Here is a 12114-nt window from a genome sequence, read left to right on the forward strand (position 1 = left end):
ACTTAAATTTAAACTTAAATTTAAAATTTAAGTTGAAATATAAGTTGAGATGCCTACGTATCCTCAATGCTCAATTGCATTTTGGAATCAAAGTCCACGTAGTTCTCTTACCTTGCTTACCTATTTGGCTTGATCGGAAGTATTGGCGCCTACTCTTCTTCGTCGGGGAAGTAGTCTTGGTCGGGTTGTACTACTAGTTTGTCCCAATCCGGTTCTTGGTCTCTAATTTCGGCGGAGCACCAATCATCAAGTAACATGGTGGCTTCCATGTTTTGTCCGGTGAGCCTACTTCTTCGGTCGTCCAAGACGTTGCCTCCAACACTAAAGGCGGACTCGACGGCGACAGTGGAAGCCGGAACCGAAAAGATCTCCTTGGCCATTGATGCAAGGATGGGAAAATCTTTCTCGTGTGAAGACCACCAATCTAGGACGTCGATTTGTTGGGGAACGGGACCTCCTTCTTCTTCATTGAATGAAAAGTGTGAGTCTAAATATAAATCTAACTCACTTACCGAATGTGCCGTCCTTCCTCCGCTGCTGAAGGCGTATAGGTCCGCCAATTGGGATTGGGTGTCGGGGTCATCAACTTGGAAGAAGCCAAAGTTCTGTGTTTGACGGGGGGGTCTAGGTCGAACTTGGTGGGTAGTGTTGTACTTTACTTCGTAATCGTGAAAGAGAGCCCGCAAGTCGAACTCAAAATTTCTTTGGAGGCTTGGGAGGTGGGGGAGGTTTATTTGGAATGTTTGGGCAAGGTTTATGTAGTTGTCGTCGTCGTCAGTTTGCAAAGCTCGGAGTGGTTCAAGATCAATAGAAGCTAAACTGTTGTAATAAAATTCTAAAATTTTGAAAGTACCAACTAGTTTCCACTTTGGATCCAAAACTTTGGCAAGCAAAAAAACTGTTGGGATCTCATTGAAATACTTGAGCCATTTTTCAACCATGTAATATAAAACACACATAAGCTCAAGATTGTTTGCGGAATTTTTCATTGCAGTTTTAAAACCAAGTGATATGATCATGCAATGTTCTAAAACACGAACGGATGTGCAATAATACACACCCGATAACTCCATAGTGGCACTTCGAAAATTTTTGAATAATTTAAATAAACTCAGGCTTTGTTCCCAACAAGAAGATGTTAGATATAAATCATCAACAGGGTAAGTTCTATAAAAATCAACTAAATAGTCTATATGCTCCATTGTAGATTGCAACATGTCATATGTAGAGTTCCATCTAGTAGAAACGTCTAAAGTAAACTTTGTGTACCTTATTTTCTTCGAGTGGCAATACTTCTTCCACGCCTTGCCAATTTGAGGCTTCCAGTGGATCAAGGATACAGCTGTGTAATAGGTTGAATATGTCTTTGCCATAAAGACAAAGCATCTTGTACACATAAGTTTAAAATATGACAAATACATCGTTGATGAAAATACTTACCACTTATCACCGGGGAGCAAGCCGCAATTAAATCGGATATACTTGCGGTGTTGGCGGTTGCGTTATCAAAACCAACCGAAAATATCTTGTTGCATAACTCATACTCATTCAAAACTTGAATAATTAAAGAAGCAATTGCTTGTGCGGTGTGTGGGGAAGGAAATTGTCTAAAACCAATCAAACGTTTATTTAAAGACCAACTATTGTCTATAAAATGACAAGAAATACCCATGTAAGAATTTCGTTGAAAGAATCCGTCCACACATCGGAGCAAATATTAACTTTGTGCCCCAAGGTGGATAGACTCTTTGCAATTTCCATTTTTTTTGCAAAATACTGCCGGTTGTTAGATCTTTGAGCAGTAGAGGGGGGAATTCTTTTTGCAGCAACATTAAAAGCTTGTTGCATAGTCATTTCATATTTTCTGTCATTAAAAAAATTGAACGGCAAATGTTTCATTGCCGCCCATCTTACCATGGTATCGGTAGTATTTTTGGGATCGTATTTAAATAGTGGCGTACCTGTTTGAGACGATGAGCCGGCGGGGAAGTTGATTTGGGTTTGGGATCTAGAATGCCCAAATTCCACGGGGTGTTTTGCCTTCAAATGGCGTGTGAGAGTACCATATCCCCCACCGATTACAAATGGATAGACTTTATCGCAATAGTTGCAATAAGCTTTGAACTCGCCTGTCTCCACGGTAGTGGTCGAATCATCAGGATTAGAAATTACAACCGGGACCTTCTTGTAATGTTTGGTGAAGATGTCGGATTTCAACTTTGGAGGCATCTTCTTCTTTTGTCTCCCGGAAGGAGGAGGAGCTTCGGCCTCCTCGTCATTTTCGCCAACTTGGCCGGCACTAGAAGGTGGGAATTGATGCGATCCATCGTCGCCTTCGTCCGATGATAGATTCACATCGTATTCGAAACGCGAAGCCGAATGTGGCTCTTCGTCGCCGAGGGTGGCAAGTAACAAGGCCGCATTTCGATCTTCTTCCTCCTACGAGAATTATACACATTAAAACATATAATACTAACATATTAAAACATACTAACATATTAAAACATATTAAAACATATAAAACTTACTAAAACTTACTAAAACATATTAAAACATACTAACATATTATAACATATTAAAACATATTAAAACATACTAACATATTAAAACATACTAACATATTATAACATATTAAAACATATTAAAACATACTAACATATTAAAACTTACTAAAACATATTAAAACATATAAAACTTACTAAAACATATTAAAACATATTAAAACATATTAACATATTAAAACGTACTAAAACATATTAAAACATACTAACATATAAATCAAAGGAAGGACCACGCTGAGGCATTCCACAATAGGCCATCTTGCACAAGCATATAAGAAAAGGCGGTAGTCCGCACATAATCTTTTTCCGAGCAAGTATACAAAATGGTGCTCTCAAATTAAAGACTTATTATAACATATTAACATAGTAAAACATTTAATTTAGAAGTTTAGAACTTACTTGTAATCGAAGAGCGGCTCGCCTTCCCACCTCCTCCGCAACTTGTGCTCTAGAAGGGGCACGACGACGCCGAGAGTCACTTTGATCTTGAGCAATGCCCTTGCCCCGATCACCACCACGACGAGATGAAGACATGATATTATGGAAATTGGAAGTAGAGAATAGATAGTAGTGTTTATGTGAATATGACTATATGATAACGTGAACAAGAACAACGTGAGTAAATTATGAGCGCAAACAACGTACACAACTTGAGAGAATGAGGATGGAGAATAGAGAAATTGAGATTGAGAGAGAAATTCTTATTAACACAAGAATGGGGTGAGTAGAAATGGAAGAGGAGGGGGTATTTATAGGGGAAAATTGTGATTAAAAATTTTAAAAAAAAATCAAATTTTGAAAAATAACGCCGAAACCGGCGGTTCGCCGCCGAAACCGCCGGTTTTCGGTGGAACCGGCGGTTTACGGACCGTTTGAATTTTCAAATTTTGAAAATTTCGGTGGGAAACCGCCGGTTTAGGCCCGGAACCGCCGGTTTAACCCTGACATTGTGAAAAGGCTAGGGAGTAGGCCTGAAATTGTGTCGGAAACCGCCGAACCGCCGGTTCGGAACCGCCGGTTTCGCCGGAACCGGCGGTTCCGACCCGCCGGTTACGGTTTGCATAAAATGAGGAACCGGAACCGGCCCGGCGGTTCCGGCGGTTCCGGTGCCGGTTCGAACCGCCGGTGACGGTTCCGGTTCCGGTTCGGAACCGCCGGCGACGGTTCCGGGCCGGTTCGGTTTGGAGACGTCTACCTCCCATAGCCTTGCCACCGTCACATCATCAGCATTAAAATCCTCCTGCCACATCATCTGGACATGCAACTAGACATGCCCTCTCATAGCCTATCCACATCACTAATAACAATTATATAATTTAATTTACAATCGTAGCAATTTACGAGACAAATACAGGAAAATTGAATAATACTATTAAAATTTTAAAAAGTACAATAATTTTAAAAAAAAGTACATTAATTTTAAAAAAAATACAAAAATTAAAAAGTACAATAAAAAAATTACATAAAAAATCACTCCTCGCCGCCGTCCTCGCCTCCGTCGTCGCCCAGCCCTTCGTCGTCGCCGCCGCCGCCTCCGTCGCCACCAACGCCGCGGCTACTCCCGCTGGTATCCCTCTGCAACCCCTCCAATTCTCCACGCATGCTCCGGAGCAATACGCGAAGATAAGCCTTCTCCTCGAGGTCCACCGCCGTCCGGAAGTCGGCTAACATTCTTACAAATCAATCTCAACCCACTCAATATAACAACAACTCCAATTTCATAAAATAAATGTTTGTACATTTCGTAAGAGACAAACGTTTTTTATTTAATAAAAAAATAAAACCTACTTTGCTAGATTCATTCACGTGTGTATAAAGGAAAAGCGTTTGTGGCATCGTACCTCGCGGTGCGGTAGTTTTTTAAGGTCGTTTGAAATTGCCAATTTGAGATTTTAAAAAAAAATTTAAAGCCACGTTTTCATTGAGAATTAGTTGTAGCACAAGACGTTAAACCCGAAACATTAGTATTTCTTACAAATTTTAGTTAGTACTTAGTAGTACATAATACTACCAGTATCTGTATCTCACCCGTGCTATACACGACAAAATATATATATTTTTTAAATATATGTAAATTTGAAAATTCAATTTAATGGTTTTATATATTTACATACACTTTTAGAACAAGAACCTATGTCGAGATCAAATAACTATCAAGTTCAAGATATGGAAGTGTATGACATTGATAGTATGCAGTGCAATTCAAAAAAATATTGTCCACTTTATCATTAAAATGTACTTTATCATTTCCTTGTTTAAGAGTATTAACTATAGAAAATGGATTCACAAATACGCTAGGATTGAACAATGAAACTTTCAATATAAACAGTTTTCCAAAATCCTTTTCACTTCCTCGCTTCCAACCATTCACTTCCCAATTATGACAAAAACCAAAAAAAAACTTCACTTCTACATATTTATGATTTGTATTAAATTATTTCAACTTATAATTTTATACTACATGTATTTAAAAGTATCATAATGTCATTTGGTTAATTTTTTCATAATATCCCTTTTATATATGTGTAGATTAAATATAGATAAATGACCCTTGTAAAAAACTAAGAACTTTTTCATGGTTACATTGTTATTAGAATTAAGTAAAGACCGTAATTCATATTAATGGTGTTTTAGTATTTAATTGTGTATGTTTTTAATAATACAAAAGAGGTGAAGAGCCAAAGACTCCCCATGACCCACTCACGTCATTATTCCACGTTTAATTTTTTTTTCTTAATTTATTTGTACACTTAGATGCAATTTAACAACAATATTGAAGAATGATTATAAAGGAGCGCTACACTTATGTAAATTAAGTTAAATTAAATTAAATTAAATTAAATTAAATTAAATTAAATTAAATTAAATTAAATTAAATTAATCACATAATTATATCTTTGAGCAAACATATTTATAGTAGGTTATATCTTTGAGCAAACATATCCAAAAAATGATTGGTAAAATGATAAAAACCACAAAAAGGGTTGTTGACGTGTGGCTCACCAAACCCGCCACCTACCCCCGACCCCTTCCACTCCTTCCACTTACCACGTAATGAACCCTCCCGCCGTTAAATCTACCGACGCCGTCAGTTCACCACCGGGCCCCACACCACCTAAACCCTCTCCACACATGCCTCCTCTCCTCTCCTCTCCTCTCCTCTTTAAAACCTCCGCAATTCTACAAACCCAAACCAACTCCCGCTGAAATTAAAATGGATCTCCTCCTTCTAGAGAAGGCGCTAATCGGCCTCTTCTCCGCCATCGTCGTCGCCGCCGTCGTCTCCAAGCTCCGCGGCAAGAAGTTCAACCTGCCGCCGGGGCCCATTCCCATCCCGATCTTCGGCAATTGGCTCCAGGTCGGCGACGATCTCAACCACCGCAACCTCACCGAGTACGCCAAGCGCTTCGGCGACATTTTCCTCCTCCGCATGGGGCAGCGCAACCTCGCCGTCGTCTCCTCGCCGGATCTGGCCAAGGAGGTGCTCCACACGCAGGGGGTCGAGTTCGGATCTCGCACGCGCAACGTCGTGTTCGACATCTTCACCGGGAAAGGCCAGGACATGGTCTTCACCGTCTACGGCGAGCACTGGCGGAAGATGCGGCGGATCATGACGGTGCCGTTCTTCACCAACAAGGTGGTGCAGCAGTACCACCAGGGGTGGGAGGCGGAGGCCGAGGCGGTCGTGGAGGACGTGAAGAAGATGCCGGAGTCGGCGACGACGGGGATCGTGCTGAGGCGGCGGCTGCAGCTCATGATGTACAACAACATGTACCGGATCATGTTCGATCGGAGGTTTGAGAGCGAGGAGGATCCTCTGTTTGTGAAATTAAAGGCGTTGAATGGGGAGAGGAGCCGATTGGCGCAGAGCTTCGAGTACAACTACGGCGATTTCATCCCAATTTTGAGGCCTTTCCTCAGAGGCTACCTAAAGCTGTGCCAGCAGGTCAAGGAGAGGAGGTTGCAGCTCTTCAAGGATTATTTCGTTGATGAGAGGAAGTAAGTTCATCAATTCTAAGCGATGCAAACTATGAAATATACACAGATTCGTCCTTCTTAATTCTAATTGGCTGCTGACTTGATTGTGTTTTAATTAACTTTTATTTGAATGTTGATGTTGTTATGTGGGGCTTAGCTTTATTTATATGATTGTGTGGGAACTTCTATTTTAGGATATACAACTAACTTTTGAGGGAAAGGTATTGAACAGGGGGATTGAGTCTTATCTGCTTGCATAAATCTTTGTTGGATTCCACTCAATTTTGAACCCATGCTTATTGTCTCATTTGTTGGCCAAAAGTGTCTCTTGCTGTGATTGCTTGAATAGGGTCTGCTTTTACTTTTGCATTAGTGCATTTTAGTATGCATAGTATTCATAGCTTTTTAAAAAATGAAGATGACAACTTTGCTCCTTTTCTTATTGGCTTTGGACTGTGATTTGATCCTAGTAAATAAAAATGTATTAGTGCAATAATGTTGCTCTCTTATTTTTATTCTAGCTATGTGAATAAGTATCAAGAAATCCTTTCTTTCCTTTTCCTTTTCCTTTTTCAATCTTGATTGGATGCTTTTTGTATTTATAGAAAGCTCGTGAGCACGAAACAGGGCGATAATGGCCTAAAATGCGCAATCGATCACATGCTTGAAGCCCAGCAGAAGGGAGAGATCAATGAGGATAATGTCCTTTACATTGTTGAGAATATTAATGTTGCTGGTATGTTTCTCCTAGCAAATCCTTGTTATAAGTCTCCATGTGATTTGGTGCACTTTTATATTCAACCAAGTAAAAGATTCCAATTTTATCCTTGGGAATGGATATTGTTGTCACATGATTTTCGCACATATTGCTCGCATTCCACGCCACGTATCCTAGCTATGGAAATGTTTGGATTTGATTGTGACATGTTACATAGTAGATTGATTACCTTCACATATGAAAATTAATAACAATTCTTGTCTCCAAATTGCAGCAATTGAGACAACTCTATGGTCGATTGAGTGGGGAATTGCTGAGCTAGTGAACCACCCCGAGATCCAGAGCAAGCTCCGCCACGAACTCGACACGGTACTTGGCCCGGGAGTCCAAATAACAGAGCCTGATACAACCAAGCTCCCGTACCTCCAGGCCGTGATCAAAGAGACCCTCCGCCTCCGGATGGCCATCCCGCTACTAGTGCCCCACATGAACCTCCACGACGCGAAGCTCGGCGGTTACGACATCCCTGCCGAGAGCAAGATCTTGGTGAACGCTTGGTGGCTGGCCAACAACCCCGACCACTGGAAAAAACCTGAAGAGTTTAGGCCCGAGAGATTCTTGGAGGAGGAGGCTAAAGTCGAGACCAACGGCAACGACTTTAGGTACCTCCCATTCGGGGTTGGCCGGAGGAGCTGCCCTGGGATCATTCTAGCGTTGCCTATTCTCGGCATCACGATAGGGCGGCTTGTGCAGAACTTCGAGCTGTTGCCTCCCCCGGGGCAGTCGAAGATCGACACATCGGAGAAGGGCGGGCAGTTCAGCCTCCACATTTTGAAGCACTCCACTATTGTCTTGAAACCAAGATCATTTTGAAAAATCTAAAAAAAAAAAGCTCTCCTTGGGCATTTCGTGATGGCGTATTGAAATATATGGGGGGGGTAGGAGTAATGTTGTACGTAACTTGTAACGATGATGTGTTTAAGTGCGACTCGATGTTGGAGTTTTGAAAATAGTGGACGTTATGTTGTAATATTGATGTTTCTAATGTTACTCAATCTTTTGATTTGTCAAACATACTCTCACACGTTACACTCTTGTATTTAAATAGAAAAGTTTGTGAATGTTGGGATGATGCGATCTATACGATAATAATATGGTGACATGGTCAGTAAAAAGCCCCATCCAGGGTCGAGCAATGTTACTATGTCTACTAGAAATGATCAGTATGAGGTAACGACTAGTTCTTTCATTGGATCAAAATAATTTGTGAGAATGTAAAATTTTTGAAAGGGATGAGTATGTATATATATTACACAAGCGGAGGTTGAGCTGACGCAGGAGGAAGGCCAACCCGAAGGAGAGACAGCACCGAGAAGTTTGATGCCTCTCGAGAAGCTCAAGCCGCCGGAGAGATTCTATGTAAACTTTATCGAGACGAAGGGAGTAGTGAAACTCGTGTCAAAACTCAAATCAGACTCTTAATGCGAGACGAAGGGAGTAGTGAAAATGTAAACTTTGGGAATGACGGTCTTGTGTTTATGTTGGCAGGGGGTAGGTCCTGTGCTAAGTAATTGTCTTGACATGTTTTTGTTCATTTTCTCATTGTTTTAGCATAATTACTGGTGAGTTTCTTGTGGCTAGATCATTACCTTGATCACTAATGTATTGTTGGAGAAACAAAGTGTTTTGATTTGCCCTAAACCTAATACTCCCTCCGTCCCAATAAATATGCAACATTTGATTTTCAGCACGAGATTTTATGCAGTGTTGTTTGTGAGTTAATGAGAGAGTAAAGTAAGAGAGAAGAAAAAGTAGAAATAATGTTGTTTCCTTTCATTTTTATTGGGATAATCCAAAAAGGAAAGCGTTTCATTTCTAATGGGACAGAGGGAGTACTATTTCTGACCTTGAAATAGGGAAGACAAGGGAGTTCTCCCTTTGCCTTTTAAAGGATGTACAAAAATACATTTGTAGACTTTGCATCTTGCTAATACAGACAGGGGGTCTTTGATATGGTTGCTGGCATAACAGATTCAAGTTGAAGATTAGGATGGGAGTGGTTCGAAAATATGATCTTGTTTCATAACTATATACGTTACATATCATCCATTAGAATGGATACCTCCTACCCAACAAATACTTACTCCCTCCGTCCCACTAAACTATATGATTAACTCAGTGGATAGAAATTGAAAAAAGAAAATCTTATATTTAGAGGAGATGAAAAGAAAACAACGAATCTCTAGGTGTACGAACCTTAGTTATTTGACAATGAAGCGTAACTCGATTGGTAAGATATTTCTCATCCAATCAACAGGCTAGGGGTTCGAGTCATGGAGGTTGGTTTCTGTATAAATTCTCTTGTTCCTCCACTATTATTGTTGCATGAGACAATCCAATCTTCTAAACAATTACACCACCACAGCTCCACAAACTTGAGGATCTGGAAATGCCCTACAGTTGTTTGCGGCTCTTCCTTTTTCTCTGCAGAATTTGGTACAAGTACAACAACTCAATTTCAAACTTGTGCTCTCCCATTTATTTTTATTTTTTAATTTTAGTATATTACACTCTTCGTCTTACCGTAATTAAAGCATTTTTTATACGGAAATTTAGTATAAAGAAAACTAAATAATTAACTGAAAAAATTCAATAAATAAGTTAAAAAGTAAATAAAGTAGAAGATTGAATGAAATAGATAATTGAAGAGAGATAAAACTGAAAATAGATAATCAACTTCTTGAGTGAATGGGGCAACCTAATCCGCTGCCACCACTCACCACTTCCATCATGGTTGTACAAGCGCAAGTTTTCCAATTTACTCAAACATAGAAGATATCTTACACATTTTTCTTCCCCCATTTGTTTCCCATGGTAGCTTATATGCAACACCTTCACATTAGGAATTCTTTTAACCACCTCCTCATCCAACATCAAATTCTTTATTCCTTTGCAGATTCTCCATGATAACAATGTTATTGCAGCCTCTAGGAGCGAGCATATAACAAAGATCCCAAAACTTCACTTGTTAACAAATTTGGAGCTTTAAACAACCCGGCGTTCGGAATTATTTGATGGAGGATCATCTCTTATGACATAATGAAACCTTTCCTTTTCAGCTTCTCTCAAACACATATCTCTCAACAAATCATGGATTTTACAATACTTAACCTTTCCGATTGACCCCAACTCATCAACTAAATTCAGATTTCTCTCCACCAATTCCTTAAACTACTCTTGCGCAATTGTTTCCAAACATTTTCCTACACGGATCCTACAATCTTCCTCAAAGACAGACATATATTAAAAACATGGCTTCAAATAGTTTGGCAAATAGATATAGCTCATCCTCAATATTCTCAAGCACAAATCATCGTTGCTACTATTAACAATTGAATTCAAATTTTGATCTACACGCTCCCAATATGCTCTCGTGTGCTCAGATTTTGCCAAAACTCCTCCAACCGTAACAATTGATAAAGGAAGCCCTTTACAATTTGCTACAATATTCTTGCCAATATTCTCAAACTCAATAGGACAACTCTCTTTCCCAAATACAGTCTTAGAAAACAAATCCCAACTACTAGCCTCATCCAGAAACTCCATATCAACCCTGTGAGACTCATTCAATTGAGCGCTCAAGTTTGACATCCTAGTTGTTATAATTATTCTACTCCCATCTCCACAATCAGGAAAGAAAGATTTTATCTTTTCCCACACATCCACACTCCACATATCATCCTTTATTATGAGATACCTCCTGCCATATAAAAACTTATATAATCTCTCTCCCAATTGATTGTCATTCAAATGGCTTAAATCTTCATTCCCACTTGCTTGAAAATAAACTTGCCCAAGTGTTTCTCTAACATTATAAGTTTGAGAAATTGTAGTCCAAGCACGAATATCAAAATGCTCCTTAACAAGTCCACTCTCAAATAAACTTTTGGCAAGAGTGGTCTTACCAATTCCGCCCATCCCCGTGATAGGGATGATTTGGCGGTTGCGTTGATCCCGAGTGAGCTCATCCAAAACTTCAAGAAACACCTGTTCAAAGCCCACCATCACGTTTTGGGTGGAATACGACGTCGTCAAGGGAGCAACAGGCTTTTGCTGCAGCTGAGCTTCGACTCCAATCTTTTGCACCTCTTTCGTGATCAGATCCATTTCTTCTATCACATTTTGTAGATTAGTGTAAAAGCTATGATCTTCAACAGATGTGGATCGTTTATGAATTTGAACCACAATTTGGGCTTCAATAATATCCTCAGCTGCATAAACTGCATCAGCAATGCGACGCTCCAATGGATCAGCTTCAGCTATCGGCAAAAGGGGAAATATAAGTATCAAGAAACTCTTGCAAGAAGGTAACATTTTGAGTAAGAGAATGAAGTTGTGGTTTGGGGATGGAAATGGGAGGGGAAGGGTGTTTGTGAAGTGTGTCTATAATATGCATAATAGAAACCAGAGCACCATAAGCTGCCATGATAACTCTTTCAATGAAATTGAGGAACACAACCAATTTGAATAATAATGTTAGCAACTCTGATTCCCCAAATGAGAATAACAACCGTTTATAGCATAAAAAAGAATAGTAGAATCATGTGCACCATTATTTATATCAATATCGGTTGGATAATGTTGAATGCTTTTTCTACTTTTTTACTTTTCCATATTCTATATTAGCAGTACAGCTAGGGTGCGTTTGGTTCTCATCATGAGTTTATAGCAGTACAGCTAAGATTAGTGTTGCCCACGGTTCCAAAACCGGCGGTTCCGAATTGGTTGAAGTCGGAACCGGAACTGGACAGTGAGGCTATTTCACGGTTCCGGTTCCGGTTCGAAAACCGCCGGTTC

At 39.9% G+C, this 12114-nt stretch overlaps 2 protein-coding genes across 4 annotated transcripts; one reads left to right on the top strand and one right to left on the bottom strand.

Moving 5' to 3' along the window:
- The first annotated feature begins 5732 nt into the window (after nucleotides 1–5732).
- Nucleotides 5733–8329, top strand: LOC121762481 (trans-cinnamate 4-monooxygenase-like). Its single transcript, XM_042158364.1, has 3 exons — nucleotides 5733–6560; nucleotides 7145–7275; nucleotides 7532–8329. The coding sequence occupies exons 1-3, from the start codon at nucleotides 5776–5778 to the stop codon at nucleotides 8128–8130; spliced, it is 1515 nt and encodes a 504-aa protein (XP_042014298.1). The 5' UTR covers nucleotides 5733–5775; the 3' UTR covers nucleotides 8131–8329.
- An 822-nt stretch (nucleotides 8330–9151) lies between these two features.
- Nucleotides 9152–11813, bottom strand: LOC121760184. Of its 3 annotated transcripts, none has more exons than XM_042155812.1 (2): nucleotides 11223–11813; nucleotides 9152–9741 (listed from the first exon to the last, which is right to left on the bottom strand). In XM_042155812.1, the coding sequence occupies exons 1-2, from the start codon at nucleotides 11629–11631 to the stop codon at nucleotides 9560–9562; spliced, it is 591 nt and encodes a 196-aa protein (XP_042011746.1). In that variant the 5' UTR covers nucleotides 11632–11813; the 3' UTR covers nucleotides 9152–9559. The 3 variants fall into 3 exon arrangements, 1 of the variants encoding a protein (XP_042011746.1); XR_006041837.1 differs by having other exon boundaries at nucleotides 9154–9741; nucleotides 10038–11813; XR_006041836.1 differs by having other exon boundaries at nucleotides 9155–9741; nucleotides 10102–11813.
- Between the last annotated feature and the right edge of the window lie 301 nt (nucleotides 11814–12114).

This window comes from Salvia splendens, chromosome 13 (assembly GCF_004379255.2).
Source record: "Salvia splendens isolate huo1 chromosome 13, SspV2, whole genome shotgun sequence".
NCBI lineage: Eukaryota > Viridiplantae > Streptophyta > Magnoliopsida > Lamiales > Lamiaceae > Salvia > Salvia splendens.

Coding starts and splice junctions, on each gene's coding strand:
- LOC121762481 (XM_042158364.1), top strand. CDS start 5,776: ATGGATCTCCTCCTTCTAGAGAAGGCGCTAATCGGCCTCTTCTCCGCC. Junction 6,561..7,144: donor TATTTCGTTGATGAGAGGAA/GTAAGTTCATCA, acceptor TTGTATTTATAG/AAAGCTCGTGAGCACGAAAC. Junction 7,276..7,531: donor TGAGAATATTAATGTTGCTG/GTATGTTTCTCC, acceptor TCCAAATTGCAG/CAATTGAGACAACTCTATGG.
- LOC121760184 (XM_042155812.1), bottom strand. CDS start 11,631: ATGTTACCTTCTTGCAAGAGTTTCTTGATACTTATATTTCCCCTTTTG. Junction 9,742..11,222: donor CACGGGGATGGGCGGAATTG/GTAAGACCACTC, acceptor CAAATTCTGCAG/AGAAAAAGGAAGAGCCGCAA.